Genomic DNA, 18,424 nt, shown 5'->3' on the forward strand with positions numbered 1-18,424 from the left:
GAAGAGGATCAGCTATACGATTTAATAGAAACTGGACAAAGGATTTTGATGAACTAAAGAAAAGAAGAAATGTAAGAGAAATTGTAAGAAAGTAAATATAGCAAGAATCGGGGGAAGGAATTCAACAATTGGAAAAAGGATTTTTAGAAAAAGTGATAGATTTAAGAAAGAATTTAGAGAAAGGAAACTACGTAAAGAAACTTTTAACCAGAAGACATTTTTCTTCAGAAGATTAGAAGATTCAATTCGTAATAGAAGGATTGAATTAGAACTTTTATCAATGTCAAATATCGTACTTGAATTTAACTGAGAAAACTAACAAAAAGCTGACTACAATACGTTAAAGAATAACAGCTCTATATTAAAAAGTACATGTCGTGCAAAGCTTGGAAAACTTTCTTTCACGTGACATAAAGTTTCATAGAAACATATTGTTGCGCTATTAAATAATATAATTTTGCGGCACGATAATGATACAGCAGCAATCATATCGGACCTGTTACGGGCCACATAATTACACGGTGCTCCGGCTAGGCCAAATGTCGCAGAAGTGGTTAACCCCTGAGTAAACCCTTGCACGGTGTTTTCGGTACACGTGCACGACACGTGCCCCTAATTTCTTTCTCCGTTACACCTTTGATTCCCTTGGATGCTCTTTTTATGGACAACCATGAAACTCGCTAATCCCCAACATCCATTATTTCCTGTGGATCCTGTGGAAGAATATAGAACCTCAGAAAGTAAAGAAGAGAAGATATTCTGAATTCTCTTTCAAGAAAAAAGATTCTGTCAAATCCAACATAATACAGCAGGGAACTTGTAATAATTTTATTCCTTAAAAAGAAATTCGAAAATATTATATCCAAAAAGGATTGAAGAAAGGAAGAAAGTTAAATTTATCTGAAATTGGAGTAGGAATTTCTAATAAAAGTAGTGGTTCCAAAAAATGTGAGATATTAAACTTCAAGTAAGAATAAAACCGGAAAGTATTCGAATAATGTTTCTATTAAAAATATACGACAAAACGGAAGGAAATGTTAATTTTAGGATATTTAAAGGTACCAAAAGATTTTCTTTGAAGCGCCGACAGGATATAAAGTACGGGCCATTATCGATTTCCCACAAAACTTTCTACTGAACGTATCCGCCGAGGCTAGACAATTAACACGCTACAAATTAAGAGGGCCCGTTGCATCAGGATGAATTATTCGCTCCATCTGTTGTTCCAGGGAAAATCAAGGGAACGATTTTTCCTTTCCCACGAGTACAATTTTCTGCTTTAATTCAGAAACGTTTAATTTGCAATTTGCGTAAGAGAAAGTTCTTTCCAACTATAAATTATCAATAATTGATTGTACAAACGAATGAAATAGTTTTTAATGACGCAAGGTGCAGGTGCAACGATTGATTATGAAAAAATCGAATCTGAAGATCGGAAGCCGCAGCCTGTCTGGATCTAATCCAAAAGAAAAACACAGGATTGGGGTAGGACCATTGTGTGACTGGATTTTTGATCCTCGAGATCGAGAGATAACCAAAGGGGCCCAGATTTAAATGGTAAATCCCCTGGGCACGTGTGCCCTCAATTCGAAGTTAAATACTAAATACGAAACGAATAAATTGTACTGCTGTAGAAGGTAATATTTATTTTTTATAATCGCTAGAAAGAATATTTAGCATTACTATTTAAGATTGAAAATTAGAAAGGAGGAAATTCTAGAGATACCTAACATCACAACTATTCAATTTAATGTAATATGCTTTATTTTCATTTTCAGTATGCTATTTATCTTCTGGGCGAATTATTTTAATGCAAACAAAGAGATTGGAATTCATAAAAGCGCATCATTTCTCGAAAAAACTCGCTCTCCATGCCTAACCGATTTTCTATGGCACATCCTTGCACCCCGGAACCCATGTCCAACACCTGGTAGCCGGTACAATCCCGGGGACATCCTGGTACCCACTCGAAATACAGACAACCCCATAAGTGTCTATTAATTTATACTCAGCAGGAGTGTGAAATCGATTTATACCCACTCTCGATTCATCTTCCAAAGCTTAATCGATTTGCAGCCCTACAGTAGGCTGTTATACCCTCTAATGGAATCCCTGTTTCAAAACTTTCACACTAATCAATTTTACAATAAAATATACGCTCATTTATATCATTTGATCTTATACATTTTATTCAAAATTTAATTAACATTTTTATTTTCGTTTCAGATGCTGTTTATTGGTACACAAACTTCTACAAACCTTTATAAACTTCTACAAAAAATCATCAAACCACGTGAGACAGTGCTGTATTCTGGTTATTTATTGTATTTATTATACATAGTGATATTTTCCTAACATTTTTCTTACTTTTTCAGGTGCTGTTTATTGGTACACAAACTTCTACAAACCTTTATAAACTTCTACAAAAAATCATCAAACCACGTGAGACAGTGCTGTATTCTGGTTATTTATTGTATTTATTATACATAGTGATATTTTCCTAACATTTTTCTTACTTTTTCAGGTGCTGTTTATTGGTACACAAACTTCTACAAACCTTTATAAACTTCTACAAAAAATCATCAAACCACGTGAGACAGTGCTGTATTCTGGTTATTTATTGTATTTATTATACATAGTGATATTTTCCTAACATTTTTCTTACTTTTTCAGGTGCTGTTTATTGACATACGAAATTCTACAGACTATAGGAAACATCATTAAACAGCGTGAAACAGTGTTATACAACATTACAAACACACCTTGCACGATATTTGTCGTGACACATCCTGTTCCGAGTGTAATCGAGCGAACCGTCGAAATCATGCGCTAATTTAACCATCAGCCCTGTCCAACGCGAAATTCTGAGCCACCTGTCTAATATCCACCTCTGCATCCGTTTCCGGTTTATGGGGGATGGCACCCCCTGCGGTGTCCTCGTGGTCGTGCCCTCCAGGAGGGCAGGATCCCCTGAACGTTGCATGCTTCACTGCACCACCTTTGGCCCATGCTTTTTTTCCTCCATAGGATCGATTTCTTATCATAAAATATTCCAAAAGACGGTGAATTTTCAAATAATCAAGAAATATTCTTTATCTAGGGTGAAAAGGTTGGTACACAAAAATCTATAATTTTCTTAGGCGAAATAAATGTATTAGGTTGAAAATTATCGATGCCACAGGCTGCTTTGAAAATAGGATGATCAAGATAAGATCTATTCACTGCGGGAGATAAGGTTATCATTACGTCGATCTGAACGTCATGTATGGGACGTTTAATTCTCAAATTGTGCGTACACAGGGTTCCTCAGTAAACGTTGATTATAGATATTGAAATCTATGATAAATCGACATCGCGATTATTGCTATTGTGATCCTAACAAGATTTGCTCCATTGCAAGTCCATGAGCCTGACGTTATGTAAACATTTTAACATCTGTGGAGTTGTGTGAAATCTGTTCGTACAATTTGAAATATATAGATGAAGAGAATAACTTTTTAAGTAATAACCAGCAATTTTTATTGTTTGAATATCTTGGGTTTAGAAAGTTGAAGTTCATTGGTCTGCCCTCTGTCGACGATAATGTAATGTAGGATTCTAGATTATCCGCCAAGGATAAAACGAAAAGATTAGATTTCAATATTTTAAATACATATTTCAATATACTCGATGCTATTAGAAAATTTAATTTCAAGCTGCTTTATTACTAATCAAAAAGATAGAGATGTTCCTCTGACCAGAAAAATGGAGCAAATAATGTAATGGTACAAAATACAGTATGATTGTAGTTACAGTCAATAATTTATTTTTCACACAAGAAAAGATTTAGTTAATTAATCGATGACTGAAACAAATGGAATATCAAAGTTTAGAAATTTCTATTTCCGTGATAATTTAAAAAACACGCATCTTAAGGTTGTTGAACAATATATAATAACATAACCCACAACACCAACCTCCGCAAACTTTCGATCATATCTGTCAATGTAATCTGTCCGTGTATGTTGTGTAGTAAAATTTATTTAATACGCTGATGTTCTAATAAAACAGCAAGTGACAGGATGACGCATTCAAATGGAAATTCAAGTTTGGCGCGCAGTCTGCTCATCGGCACAATTTCACGATCTCGTTACTCCTCGATATCTCGAGGTGATTTAAGTAGCTTCAGGTCAAGCCTCAAAGACCAGCCAGTATTTTCGCTGAGCTGGGTTGTTGTTTACATCCTGTAGCCGCTCTTCGTACGGATATTCCGTGCGCGAGGGGAGCGGCAAAAATTCTCACGTGAAGTTTTATTGCCATCCAGTGACCACTTTCATTGCCCATCTTGTTTGCCCTTAGTATCTACCGTACAATCGTTGTGCACGCACGGAACCGAGAGCACAAGCAACTAGATAAAACACACACACGATGAAGGTAACGGTAACCACGCTCAGCGACGACATTTTCGTCCTGGACGTGATCGAGGATATGGAGCTGGAGAGTTTCAAGGCTCTTTGCGAGATCGAGAGCAACGTACCAGTCCATGAGATGGTGATCGCTTTCAATGGTCTACCATTGATGAACGACAAGAAATCGCTGAAAGATCACGGGATCCGTGACGGTGACGTGGTGATTTTGCAGCACATGCATCAAAGCGGGGCCGAGTTGAACCTTCACCCGTTAAACGGAGGTCAGCTTCAATACAGCACCATTATTTAAAGTGGCGATCGAGGCGGGTCGTGAGGTTAGCTTTTCGGCTTCGATTTACGTTTCTTTTTCACTGTATTGTCACGTCTCTCGATCAGATGTTACCAGACTTATAACGCACGATCCATGAATTTGGCTTAACAGACTCGATCGAGCATGTTATCCCCCTTTTGGTTTCACTATAGAATAGTGTCTATTAGAATACAGTTTTTTTTTCTTCGTGTGAGAATCATCTAAGTTCCTCTCATCTTGTCCGCACACCTGTCCGGTTCAGTTTAGCACAAGTTTTTTGTATTCACTTGTGTTGAGTTTGATTTGTTAGAGATAGCTTTTGTCGCCATGTGCTTAGTCAGATCAATTATTTAAGAGCGCACTATTGCGTAGTAAAGAAGAGAATGTACTAAATTCCAAGATACATATTACTCTAGCTATTCCCATGTTGGACTTCAGTTCCATCAGAGTACCAGGAGCATCCAGCAGTCGACAGCCAACAGCTTCCAGTAGCACTATAGCCAGAATGCAAAACCCTAGAAAGGAGGATGATCCAGAAATAATAAGAGACATGTTTTTGGCTAATCCAGATCAACTAGCGTTGCTGAGCCAGAATAATCCCAAGCTGGCTAGTGCCTTACTTTCTGGAAATCTTGGTGAGTCTTCCAAAAGTACATATTAAGAAGTGTATTTTGGAAATCTAAGAATTTACTCTACAATAGATATTATTAATTTGTAGAGAGATTTACAACTGTACTCAGAGAACAAATAAAAGTAAGAGAAGAACGTGAGGCACAAAGACTAAGAATGATGAATGCAGATCCATTTGACACAGAAGCACAGAGGTTTATTGCAGAGGATATTAGGCAAAAAAACATTGAAGCAAACATGGAAGCTGCAATGGAGTATAATCCAGAAACATTTGGATCAGTTGTTATGTTATATGTTAATTGTAAAGTCAATGGATTCCCAGTTAAAGCATTTATTGATACTGGTAAATATCAACTTTATTTACATTTATAATTAATGAGTTATACACGTGCGTAAATGCGCAGTGATAAATGTCAGAGATCATCTTTGAGACTGGAGACAAGATCATTTTTATGTATTTTTGTTTGGCTGCTGTTTGTGCCAATGTGTCTATTTTTAAATTCCTGCATTTTGAAAGTCATTCTTTGTAGTATGTGGTACTTCATGGTGGGAGAAATTTAAATTTAGATATTGAAATCCGTGCTCTGACCTAGACTGTACTTTTTTCTTCAAAAATTCCATGAATTTGTTCCTCTTAAAAAAAAAAACATTTCGAAATATATAGTAACATTACGTTTTTAAAATTCAGGTGCACAATCAACTATAATGTCGGATGCGTGTGCCGAACGATGTCACATAATGCGATTGGTGGACACAAGGTGGGCTGGAATAGCACATGGTGTTGGAACTCAACGCATCATTGGCCGTATTCACATGGTACAAATTCAAATTGGTAATGATCATCTAACAACATCGTTCACTGTCCTCGCGGAACAAAGCATGGATATGCTACTGGGTCTGGACATGTTAAAGAGGCATCAATGTTGCATAGATTTGAAGAAAAACGTGCTCCAAATAGGCACCACCGGTGCAGAGACGCCGTTTTTAGCAGAAGGTGGTCTTAAATATTTCTATAGTTGCACAATGTCTTTTTATCTGTTATACAACATAAATGCTTAATTCTGATTAGGGGAGCTACCAGAGTGGCTAAGGTTAAGTGGTTATAGCGATGCAAGTATTTACGACACAGAAGATGATAAGGATGACAAGAGGGGAGGACCTCAAAGAGCACTGGATTATGGCTCTAGAGATGCGAAGAAGCAACGTCGCCAGCAGGGTAAGTATGTATCTGTCCAGGCTATCCTTTCTTACCATAATTCCTTATAAGATCCTGTGTTAAATAATTTGTGTAACATTCCATAATGAAACCCAATAAATTTCCTTTGTATATACGTTCCTTTATTGTGTATTTCGACTTTTAGTGGTGGCAATAAAAAAGGAAATATTTATAAATTCAAGTAAATGTATTATGGAAATTTTAATAATAGTATTAAATTCCAAGGAAAATTTTCAAAAATAATGCTCGTGATATTATTGCTATTATTTACTTTTCAATGTTGAAGTTTATGCAGCTGAATTTGAATACAAGGCCTTATATGTTAGCCACTGTATCTATCCTTTTCCTAGGGAGATTCGACTGAGACAAATCCTTCTAACTTGCCTGGACTAGTGACTTGAAACAGATAATTTATAATTGTGGCTTTTAATTTTATAGTTTTATTTGTGACTTGCTAGAATACAAAGACTTTTTTAAATGAATACTATGTATTTTAGAAGCGCAAGAAAACAATAGTTCAAGCGGGACATCAAGCAGACTAGGCCCCATAGAAACTACAGTCTTCCCCCACGACCCATTCACAGAAGAAACAGTGAAAGAAATCGAATCTCTGGGATTCAGCAGAGTACAGGTCATCGCGGAACTGCGTAGATTTAATGGAGACAAAACTCAAGCCACCGATGCGTTGTTCACAAAATCCTTTAGACTATAAAACAACAAGGAAAAAAAAGAGAAATTGTGGAGGTTTCCATGTTTGAACAGTAAAGATAAGGGAATGGAAAATTTGTACTTGATTTTTGGTAGCGAATTTTCATATCGATTATTATAAATTCTGGAAACCACACGATCGAAACTCAGCTCAAGCAAGCTCACTGCTCGACAATTAGCATGAAATCGTGTTTCGGATTTTATTTCGTCGAGCAGATATTATGATGTATGTATAGATATCATATTTCATTTAACTAATAAGTGGCTACTTCAGAGTAAAGCTACATATATCTTCTTCGATTTTTGTATTCTTTTTGCTAGATATACAGAAATGAAATGAATCGAATTTGGAATTTCAAGTGGAAGTCAGCGTGCTCTGATAACCTAGCCTACCATTATTGCAATACACAATTTTAGGAATCAATATAAAATGGATTGAAAACAAAGTCATAAGTTAGGGCAGCAGCTTATTGCTTTTCGTGAAAGTTGCGTCACGTTTGTAGATGTCTCACAAAATTTTTATTTACTAGATTAGACAAAAGAAAATATACTTCTGAAAGGATAATGAGATAATTTAAGAGACATATTGCACGATTTGACGGACATTTCGAGCTTCGCGACTAAAAATCAGTTTGCGATACCTCCAAGAATACATTAGTTTTACTTCTGTAATTTTATTATTTACGAAAAAAAGAGAATTTTGTAATGTAAACCAATCATGCATCGACAAGAATTTTTATCTACAAAGAATTTTTCATTAATTCTTTTTTTTATTTCAAAGGGTTAAAGAATTGAGAGAAGAGAAACACGAATAAACTTTGGGAATTTTTTTATTGTTTCGTTCTTACAAACTTTCATAATTGAGTCTGCTAACAGACAATGTGAATTTTGTATCGTTACTATGTATTTAGGGTATATGGTATTTTTCTGTATTTTCTTTATATTATTATACAGATAAAAAAAGAAGAAAAAAACGTGTAACAAGCGAGATTCACCTAAGTCTTTTCACTCGTGCATGCAAATCATGATTCAGCGAAGATAATCTCAACTTTCCCTCGTCTGTCGAGAAAGGAAATGAAAATCTCGTTTAAAAGACAAAATTAGGAATGAATATATCACGATCGTACAAGATACAAAATGGTGGAATATCATGGGAACGATAAAAATTCGCTAGACCATGACCTCATTTATGGTAGCTCGTTTGGCGCCCACTTTATTTCCACCATCTTGCCGGTACGAGCAGATTCTTGGCATGCAGTCGCAATTTTAATCACAGCTAGAGTTTCTTTGGGTAACACGGAGCATTCAGCTCTACCAAGTACAACGTCAACGAAGTGGTCCAGCTCTCGACGATAGCCATTCATGAATCTGCTGGCGAACGAATACCATATTGGTGCACTGGTTAATCCGTCGAGATTATATTGGGATGTGACACAGTGCATTGGCTGTTCATTATCTGCTTTGATCATACCCTTGGGGCCAAACACCTCCAAGCGTTGATCATAACCGAAGCTACTGTTCCGTGACAAGTCAATGGTCCCCAAGGTTCCTGATGGGAAATGCAAGGTCACTACAACTGTGTCGAAGTCATTGATCGCTTTTATCTCTGGAATGTGTGCGTGAGCCTGGACAGCAATCTGCAAGAAAATATTCCAACATTTAATAATTCATCAAATACTAGCCAATAGGATAGAAATCAACATTACCAATAGTTATTTATGAAACTCTTTTATGATCTTATGGTACTTATTGTCTTTAAGTGCTCATAGTAGCAATTAAAAATCAAAGCTATATTCTATTTTTAATTAGAACTGAAGATTTTTGTAACTATTAGTTTCTTCTATCTGTGTCCTATAATTTTATGAAGTTAGGATCTTTTTAAATCATGGAAACTTCTTTATAATGCTGTAGTATTTATAAATTCAGGTCTCCATGGTATGGAAGGACTAATCCAATATTCTACATAATTATCCTACTTAAAACTCCAGCTACAAGTGTTTGATAACAATATTCAGGAAGTCTCACCTTGATAGGGTACTCTCCAAGGACCCAAGTCATGATATCAATATCATGAACCATACAGTCATGGAATATACCTCCGGACATCTTCAAATATTCTATGCTGGGAAGAGGAGAGTCACGAGAAACCGTTTTGATGATCTGAACGTGTCCAACCTCTCCATTCCTCACTCTGCTTCTAACAGCAAAATAGCTGGGATCGAATCGCCTGTTAAAGGCGCAGAACAATGGTTTGCCGACCTTTTTCGCGGTCTCGTAACATTTTATCGAGTTAACATTGTCCTCGGCGATCGGCTTCTCACAAAACACTGCCTTCTTCGCCTCCAAAGCTTTCCTTACAATGCCTTCATGTGTGTACGTAGGCGATGCAACAACTACTGCGTCCACACTATCAACATGAAGAACGATTTTAATTGTTAATTGAACTCCTAATTGATCTCTATGTTTTCTCTCGAGTTTAATCATCATTATCTTTTATCATGAAATTAAGTAATTGTAATGGAAATGTTTGGGGTTTGGAAGGATTAATTTTGGTAATAATCAGAGGTCAGTAGTGGGGAATATTAATACAATAATCCTCCTTATCGCAGAAACAAGTAACTTTTTGAAAGTTTCTTTTAAATTTGCTAATTAATGATTTGTTATTTTTGATTTTTCCTATTTAAAAATCTAACTCATTTGATCACTTTTGTGATATATACATCTTTTATTGTATCTAAAATGTTTCCCGTAAGAAAATCTAAATTACTTACTTAGGATCATTGTACACTTTGTCTGCTTGTTTGCTATTCAAGAAGACAACATCGTCAAGTTGCCAGTACTCCTTGAGGCTCATCCATTTAGACTCGATATCGTCTACGATGTAGAGCAGTTTGACACGCGAACTGGAAATAATATTGGACAGATGAATGGTTCCAGCACGACCGACTCCAAATAGAGCAAGTCTTACTTTAGGATGGAGTAGATCCTTCCTCAGTGCCAGATCCTCTAGATACCTATAATAACATTTAAACCATTTTCAGTCATGAAAGAGGAAAAGGAAGAGCGAACTAAGTAGTCAATATGAGTCTAGAACAACGTTCAACAACCGGCTTGAAGCATATTAAAAGAGAAGAGATGAAGAAAAGTAAAATATAGGAGAATTGTTCCCAAGACACATATTTTATGTCAATAGGTAGATATCATTTTGGAATAATTTATTTCTTAAATAAGATTTTGAAATTTATTTTCTAACAAATTAATTTCTTGTTCTCATCCCAGTTACAAAGTGCCCCATTCTGCTCTAGATAGAATATCATGTGATGAAAAGAAGGCAAGGGAAGAATATCTAGTTTGCATTAATTAAATTTTACACAAAACCTTCAATGAACTTGAACGATCTACTTGAAAAAATACTCACTTTTGATAAAGATAATCCTGCTGTGGAGGCTTTGGTTGTGGTTTTGTGTAAGGTGAGGCACCCTTGAATTTCGCAGTTGCCATTGTGTCTTGTTAGGAATATGAAATATTAAATAAATAAGTAAAATATGAATCTCCGGATTCGTCAACCGGCAGAAGACAGTCTGGAACGATGGGTCTGTTATATATGTATATAAACGAACTGGTTAACGATAGTGGGGAGAGATGTGTGCGATTAACATAACGTAAATTCATAAAGTAGCTATGGTTCAAATATTGGCCTCATTAAGATAGCCATCAAGCTGACACGAATATATCAAATGCAGTTAATCGTTCGATTAATAAAAACCAGTCTCTCATTCGTATAAAGCATCAAAATCGCGAATGTCCAGTTGTAGCAGTCGTCTAATGTTTCTCTGTTCATTCATTAACACCTAATCGTTTCTGTAATACATGTATCATACATGTATTCCAAAAGTGGCACAATTGAAACAAGTTTTTCAGAGAAAATAAAAGACTATTTGGAAGTTAAGAAAAAATATTATCCTTATTAAACGCATAAGTTAACAAGAAGAATAGAATATAAAAAACAATGATCTTCTAATATTCTTCTAATACAGAATTGAATTATTTTGAGTTGTGACACTTTTGAAATATTCTGTATGAGATATGAACGTTTCGTAGCCAGAAGTGGAAAATTGTAAGCTCTTGCTGTAATAGTGTCAATATCCTGTGTATTCATTTTGGTCCTCTGACTTTTTTTATTTGGTAACGTGTCGACTGGTCAGTTATCAACTGACCTTTCATTGACTCATTCAGTGGCAAATTTTAATCTCAGTGCTATGTTGCAAGTTCAGAAAAATTCATCTTTGATAATTATGTTATGATTACAGAATTTAAATAATAAAGGATGTAAGTAATGAAACGTTTTTTTGTGGAGAAGATTCTGAACTATTAATAAAAAAGAATGACCCAAAGAGATCTTATTTTAGACTACTAATGATTTACATAAAAATTTGTCAAAATGATTATTGAATGTAATTATTGGAAAATTCTTTTAGATATGGGGGAGACAAAATTTCCGAATTTATCTTGATCTCCTAATCTTCAAAATCTTAATCTCCTCTTGATCTCCAAATATAAGAGAATGGTAGAAATGCATATTAATTTTAAAAACAAAAGGAAGAAAAAAGTCTACAGTCCTGATACAACAAAAATGTGATTTATCATGTTATTCTCCTCTGTTTTTCATGCACGACCTACTATTTTAGTGCATTATGTAAACGAGAGAATATAGTGATTTCTAATTTGTTCTGAGGTTATCAGACTATCATATCGCAAGTGCAACGAGCTAACGTCATTGATGGACATCCTGTCGTTGTCACCGCGAAAAAATTTCGTTGCGTAGTCCACAGTGGAATTTTACTATCGATAGTTAATAATTAATAATCAGATTCATTGATCAGTTTCATCACTCTCAAAGTGTTGAAAGTTTCATGGAAGATTCAACATAAAGAATGGGATGTAATACAATTTTCCTGGGGGCTGAGCTTGAAGTATTTATTATAACAGGATATTTTTAAAAGGGGAATAAACAAGTTTCTAATCTAAAAGATTGGTAATAATTAATTGTTGATTATCTATGGGATTATTTAGAGAGTATTAAGTTAAATTGAAATATTTATAATAGATTATATTTATTTATATTAAATATTTATATTATAATTATATTAGATAGTTTGAAGCAAAATTTAAAAATAGAAGTAAGCTTTATTACAAAATGTATTAGACAATGATCTATAACTCGTCGTTAATCTTGATGACCGAGTTAGGCACAAAGACAACTTCGTTGGTGTCGCTCTCCACGTACCTAGACCTCTTCGTCTTATCTCTTCCTGGATCGGCGTCCACTAGAGATATACTCGATCTTACCTCTCTGCAAATAAAAACATAGTACACAACTTCGTTTCTTCTAAAGATTTTTATGCATTTATGAGGAATTTAAAGATCCAAACATTTAAGTATATAGTCTAACATGTTTCAACTCAAGAACTTCATTTAACAAAAACCTAATTACTTCTTATCAGTTTCAGGCAATTCTGCTGACACTATGAGGTCTCTGGGCTTGGAAAAGTCACACTCCAAGACAAAAGCAGCGTCACCAGGAGTAATTAGCTCATCGTCATGCTGAAGAACCAAGGTGTTCCGATATTTGTTATCAACCTGAAACAAATATCTTAAACCAGTGAATTATTTCTAAGTTATTTTGTAGTAGCTTTTCTAAATTTATAGCAGACTGTACGATGTAGTTACATTTTCTGTGTCACACTGGTTGAAGGGAATAGTCATAGTGAAATTTCCACCATGATCGGGATTCAAGAAACACGAAGGTTGTCTGGAATAGAAGCTACCTCGTGTGTATATCACACCTGAAAAATTTTCCGATGTTTGCAGACCCACTACCATATTTTCTGCCCCACAGCGTAAGGCGACCAGATCATATCCTTTTGTGGAAGCTCCAATTTGCATGTCCATGGACAAATCTTGCTCCCAAATTTCCTCTGTGATAAATGAAGAACGTTTCTGTTATTTTCTTCATCGATAAGAAGTCGGTCTTTGCTGGTTATTATACCAGTTTCTGCGATTAATGAATGCCATCGGGTCTTTGAGTTTAATAAAAACGATTAATACATTTCGATAATACAGAGTTGTTTCGACATTAGAGCAAAAAATCAAAGTCCAAGTCGTTTTGATCGTTTAGAAATAAATGTTAAATGATAAATAAACATAAATAATTCTGTGGGATATATAGTAGATAAATAGTTAAATGAAATAGATAATAAAAGTAGAATCAAAGATCCGCATTCTAATTAATACTGATATTGTAATTACCCGCGAATTGTCCTCTTAAAGTGAATGTAAGGAGCAGCACGACATGTAGCGGTACTTGCATGACGTTGCCAGATGAACGTCCCTGAACTGACAGAGAATTCAAGTTCACACATCAGAAAGCAATCCCTACTATTACCTGCCCTTGGCTGACTCCCACTTTAACACTGAATCCCCTAATACTTTCACCCTGACATACATCTATATTTTTATTTCAGTTCTTTTTATACTGCTCAGGTTGATAAACCTTCCAATGTCATGTATAAATCATCATTGTTACAAATATCATAGTACACTAAAATTAGAGCAGATTTATTTCTAAAATGTTTTAAATCAATTTCTTCGATTCAGTAAAAATTTCTTAAATTAATTTTTAATTAATTAGTTCACGATATTAGAGGAAATTTATGTATTCTTGTAATCCAAAATTTATTTACAATCTTCTATTTTTTTTAATCTTTAATCATACGCTGATATTCGTATATTTGTATTTAAAGATAAAGATACTGTTTGAATACTGTATTGGTAAGCTTTTAAAATTATCTATCTTACAAAATAGTAGATTATTTCTCCTTATATAAAAGTCAATAAAATAACATTTTTTTATTTCTTTCGAGATATTAATAATTCAATCGTGATGCTGATACAAGGAATACATCTGGTTGTCTACATTCAGGATCATCTAAGTCATCGATCAAATAAGATACGACAGTGAAAAGATTATAATTATTTTGTTTACTCGTTAGTTGCATTACGCAAGTTAGTCAATCCCTGCAATGGAATTTTTTTTATAAATCTCGTCTTTTTCCGTTGTCGCGTAATCTATTTGTTTTTATGTTTATTTCCACTTACCTACCTTATCGATTGCGACATATAATTGTAAGCTACTTTCATCGGATGGAGCAAAGATGTCAGTCTCATAGCTCATTCTCAATCATGAACATGTGTTAATTTTCGAATATAATTTGAAAAGAATTTCAATGCATTATTAATTAATATGCTATATTATTATGTACAACTATACTTTAACCTAATATTACAATCAAATAAAATCATATTTAAAGGATTAAAGGACCAATATTAGAGTTTTCAATATAATTAGTACATTCTATACTAAAGACTCCAATTTTTGGTTCTTCAAGGAATTTGTTTAAATCACATGGATAGCTTTTTTCGTTAGCAAAAATTAGTTCAAACATGTGGTTTCGTAAAACCGTAATATTAAATGTTTTGTATAATAAAATAATATATCTCAGATTGTTACTTTATGTAAGTAGTGTACAAATGTCTATTTTCAAAATAGACTACAAAACTCAAATTATATAAAAGAAAATAACAAGCATGTTTTCTCCCATAAATTACATCATACCAAATAGTTTTGATAAACTTATTCAGATTGCGAAATTCTTTTCACATAATCATTGAAGCAAAACATGTTTGGCGACTTGCATTGAACTCCTTCATGAAAATGCAATTCACAGTTGTATTTTGCCATATAATTCATATATATGGCATGAAATATGTATTTTGTAATATTTCTATGTGAAAATAAAATCGAAAGTAATAGGGTTTAGTGATCTTTAGATACACCACTGGTGCCAGTAGCCACGTGGATCACGGGACCTTGTTTATCCCGTACGCACAGTGTACGTGACAACTTAGTCTTATCAATTCATCCTAAGCTCATTATTTTTATTTTCAAATAATAGTGTTCCTACTAATAAGCATCATGGCTACTATACGCGTTGGACAAATTCTGTTTAACAAAGGATTGCAGATTGGTCAAAAACCACAATATTTTGCGAGGAACGTGAAATACTATTGTTGTAAGTACTACGTTGCTGGTTGAATTGCCGGGAAGGAAGGATAGAATATGTAAATTGCTTTTAGAACGCTACTTGATATAAATTGTAGTACGCAGTTACACAGATCTCTAAGATTATTGCAAAATCTTAGGATCCGTTTTGTAAAATCCCCTTTTTGTTTATAAAATACTTTGGTTCAAATTTTTTCATGTGTTGTTGATCTGCTCAATTATATAAGCAATGGAGTATAATCAGTTATAGGTTAAAGGTTATAGTAAAGAATTCCATGATACTTCTTCCTTTTATCTTAATTTTAATACCATTCCTATAGTGTAAATATTGTTTTTTTTTTGTAACTATTATTATGGCTAAACTTCGTTTTGGGGCAATACTCTTTTTTCAACTTTGGTAATTACCTAAAAAACCTCTGTCATCTTAGATTTGATGATCTTTTACTATGCTGTTGAAGATATGGTTTTGAACGACTTTCCCATACACATCGCTTTCCCATATCGCTTGATCTTAGTTTCCGAGATATTTTCAAAAGACCTTCAGTACCACTGAATTCTGTACATAACTGTGCGTCCGTGATAGTGTGTGCATTAGTATTGATTGTCAACCGCCTCTCGGTGGCCAGATAAAATAACGTCTAATTCACACCTAATTCTTATCTTTTGTTTATAATTCGTATAGATTTAAGTTAAGCGAGATTTATTATATTATTATATATTGTTCCTTTGACTAAAATGGTATTTATATTATAGATATATATTATACATACATTGTATATATTATACATATATTGTGCGAACATCACATACATATATTTACATATATGATACATATATTTGCGAAAGAATAGACACGTCTACAAAGAAATAATATGTTATTATGCCACATGCACATTTACAGCAGAAAATGTATTCATTTTTATACATGCATATATTATTATTTCCACGTGTACTTCCACTTGCAGTTTGATGCAATTACCGATTTAATTTTTAAAAACCGATATTTAACCGATACTTTTAACTCGCTTTTTCTTGTGCGAAAACGCAATTCGAATTTTATTACGATTCGGATTCTGTTGCAATTAAATTAAACGGTAAATAAACAGCTACTTAATTAGCGAAAAAATCTATAACCTTGGGTGATACTAAATTCCAAATAAAGCCACTAATTTTTCGCGCCAAAATATTTATTTCGTCAAATGTGTGAAATCAAGTCAAGTGATATGCAAAACTGAAATTATTATTAAAAAATTCTTTTATTGTAGGTCAGGCTGAACAGAATTATGAATTCATCAAGGTAGAAATTGCTGGTGAAAAGAAGAACGTTGGTCTGGTCACGTTAAACAGGCCAAAAGCTTTAAATGCTCTTTGTAATAAATTAATGACTGAATTAAATAATGCTGTAAATAAATTGGATACAAACGACAGCATCGGGGCCATTGTTCTTACTGGCAGCGAAAAAGCATTTGCAGCCGGTAAAATACATTTTGTCGTAATTAAAATTATAATTAACTAATTCGATTAATAAATTAGAATAATTATATTATGACTTATTTATAATTTACTTCGTAATTAATATTCATTAGCAAATTATTAATGAATTATTCAATTAGAATTAGATTGCGAACGTTTTTGTTTAGGAGCTGACATCAAAGAAATGCAGAATAATACTTATTCACAGACTATGAGAGGGAACTTCCTTGCAAGCTGGGACGCAATCACGCGAATTTCGAAACCAGTGATTGCCGCCGTAAATGGATATGCTGTAAGTTAATATAATTTACAAAAAAATAGCAACTTGGTAATTTTCAGAAATATATCAAATATTCAAATCACTGTATAATATTTAGCAGATAAAACAAATACTTGCTTATATCTTAGATATTAAATAGTATATTTTTATACACAGTTAGGCGGAGGCTGTGAATTGGCAATGATGTGCGATATCATCTATGCCGGAAACAAGGCAAAGTTCGGCCAACCAGAAATCATCATTGGTACCATACCAGGTGCAGGTGGTACTCAAAGATTGACTAGGGTAATTGGTAAGAGTAAAGCGATGGAAATGGTACTAACAGGAGGTCAGATCACTGCTGAGGAGGCAGAGAAATGCGGTAGGTTTATTAGAAATTGAAAAGTAAGTTGTAGACAAAGTGGTTTGTAACTCATAATACAACTGGAGTTAGGGAAATTCTATGGCTTAAAATAAGACGAAAAGCAAGAATAATATAATTACGTTGGAGATTTCGTTTTCGAGAAAATGGAATTTGGAGATTTGCTTATACTCGTGTACCGGTTAATTTTTGTTAAACATCCAAATTCAATTTTCTTCAAAACGTGACCTTGAGCGACAAAGTTTTATTCTTCATTTTCAACTTATTTTCGCATATAGAATAATTTCCTGCCAATTGTGTATTTCTATCCTGCTAAGAATCACAAATTATCCTGTATATAATATACAAATATCATTATATGTATATATTTAGACGTGTTTTGTTACAGGTTTGGTTAGCAAGATCTTCCCAGCAGAAAAACTTGTTGCTGAGGCAATCAAATTGGGTGAGGTAATTGCCTCTCATTCTCAATTAATCGTCTCCATGGCGAAGGAGTCTGTTAATACCGGTAATCATTGAAATTATGTAACCATCATTGTTCTTATTCATTTATTCAAATATTCATTTCTTTACTATTTTTCTAGCATATGAAACTACCTTGAAGGAAGGGCTCCACTTTGAAAAGAGAATGTTCCATGGAACATTTGCAACAGTAAGGATTTTTTTCTCAAATATAGTAATTTAAAAAACAAAAATTGAATGGGATGTAATTAAAATTTCAGGGTGACAGGAAGGAAGGAATGAGTGCATTCGTTGAGAAGAGGCAACCCAACTTCACCAACCAGTAGAAAACATTTACTGTTTACTCCATTATAAGATATATATGCATAACTAGATATTTATTTTTATACATCTTATATATTTTTTACACTTGTTATCAAAAAGGATGTTTTTTTTAATAAACGCAATTGTTTATATTGAAGGAAAACGAAGACC

At 33.9% G+C, this 18,424-nt stretch overlaps 4 protein-coding genes and 1 long non-coding RNA gene across 6 annotated transcripts; 3 read left to right on the forward strand and 2 right to left on the reverse strand.

Annotated features, from left to right (window-relative positions):
- Nucleotides 1-2,227: 2,227 nt before the first annotated feature.
- Nucleotides 2,228-2,882, forward strand: LOC125386547. Its single transcript, XR_007226800.1, has 4 exons — nt 2,228-2,293; nt 2,376-2,450; nt 2,525-2,599; nt 2,674-2,882. It is a non-coding gene; the product is annotated as an uncharacterized LOC125386547 (long non-coding RNA).
- A 1,252-nt stretch (nt 2,883-4,134) lies between these two features.
- On the forward strand, nt 4,135-8,246 carry LOC100644353 (protein DDI1 homolog 2). 2 transcript variants are annotated; one of them, XM_003403160.4, is made up of 6 exons: nt 4,135-4,669; nt 5,115-5,333; nt 5,417-5,671; nt 6,017-6,322; nt 6,398-6,544; nt 7,042-8,246. In XM_003403160.4, exons 1-6 carry the CDS (start codon nt 4,408-4,410, stop codon nt 7,254-7,256), a joined length of 1,404 nt encoding a protein of 467 aa, XP_003403208.2. In that variant the 5' UTR covers nt 4,135-4,407; the 3' UTR covers nt 7,257-8,246. The 2 variants fall into 2 exon arrangements, with proteins under 2 accessions (XP_003403208.2, XP_020723738.2); XM_020868079.2 differs by having other exon boundaries at nt 4,583-4,723.
- On the reverse strand, nt 8,065-10,847 carry LOC100644470 (inositol 2-dehydrogenase). Its single transcript, XM_003403161.4, has 4 exons — nt 10,671-10,847; nt 10,024-10,266; nt 9,278-9,659; nt 8,065-8,889 (listed from the first exon to the last, which is right to left on the reverse strand). The coding sequence occupies exons 1-4, from the start codon at nt 10,751-10,753 to the stop codon at nt 8,440-8,442; spliced, it is 1,158 nt and encodes a 385-aa protein (XP_003403209.2). The 5' UTR covers nt 10,754-10,847; the 3' UTR covers nt 8,065-8,439.
- A 1,500-nt stretch (nt 10,848-12,347) lies between these two features.
- On the reverse strand, nt 12,348-14,325 carry LOC100644235. The gene is made up of 5 exons (XM_003403159.4): nt 14,298-14,325; nt 13,562-13,648; nt 12,983-13,230; nt 12,747-12,892; nt 12,348-12,605 (listed from the first exon to the last, which is right to left on the reverse strand). The coding sequence occupies exons 1-5, from the start codon at nt 14,308-14,310 to the stop codon at nt 12,467-12,469; spliced, it is 633 nt and encodes a 210-aa protein (XP_003403207.3). The 5' UTR covers nt 14,311-14,325; the 3' UTR covers nt 12,348-12,466.
- Nucleotides 14,326-15,148: 823 nt separating this feature from the next.
- On the forward strand, nt 15,149-18,420 carry LOC100643996 (probable enoyl-CoA hydratase, mitochondrial). Its single transcript, XM_012319584.3, has 7 exons — nt 15,149-15,384; nt 16,640-16,849; nt 17,015-17,139; nt 17,284-17,488; nt 17,877-17,996; nt 18,073-18,140; nt 18,211-18,420. Exons 1-7 carry the CDS (start codon nt 15,288-15,290, stop codon nt 18,274-18,276), a joined length of 891 nt encoding a protein of 296 aa, XP_012174974.1. The 5' UTR covers nt 15,149-15,287; the 3' UTR covers nt 18,277-18,420.
- The last annotated feature ends 4 nt before the right edge of the window (nt 18,421-18,424 follow it).

This window comes from Bombus terrestris, chromosome 16, assembly GCF_910591885.1.
Source record: "Bombus terrestris chromosome 16, iyBomTerr1.2, whole genome shotgun sequence".
Taxonomy (NCBI): domain Eukaryota; kingdom Metazoa; phylum Arthropoda; class Insecta; order Hymenoptera; family Apidae; genus Bombus; species Bombus terrestris.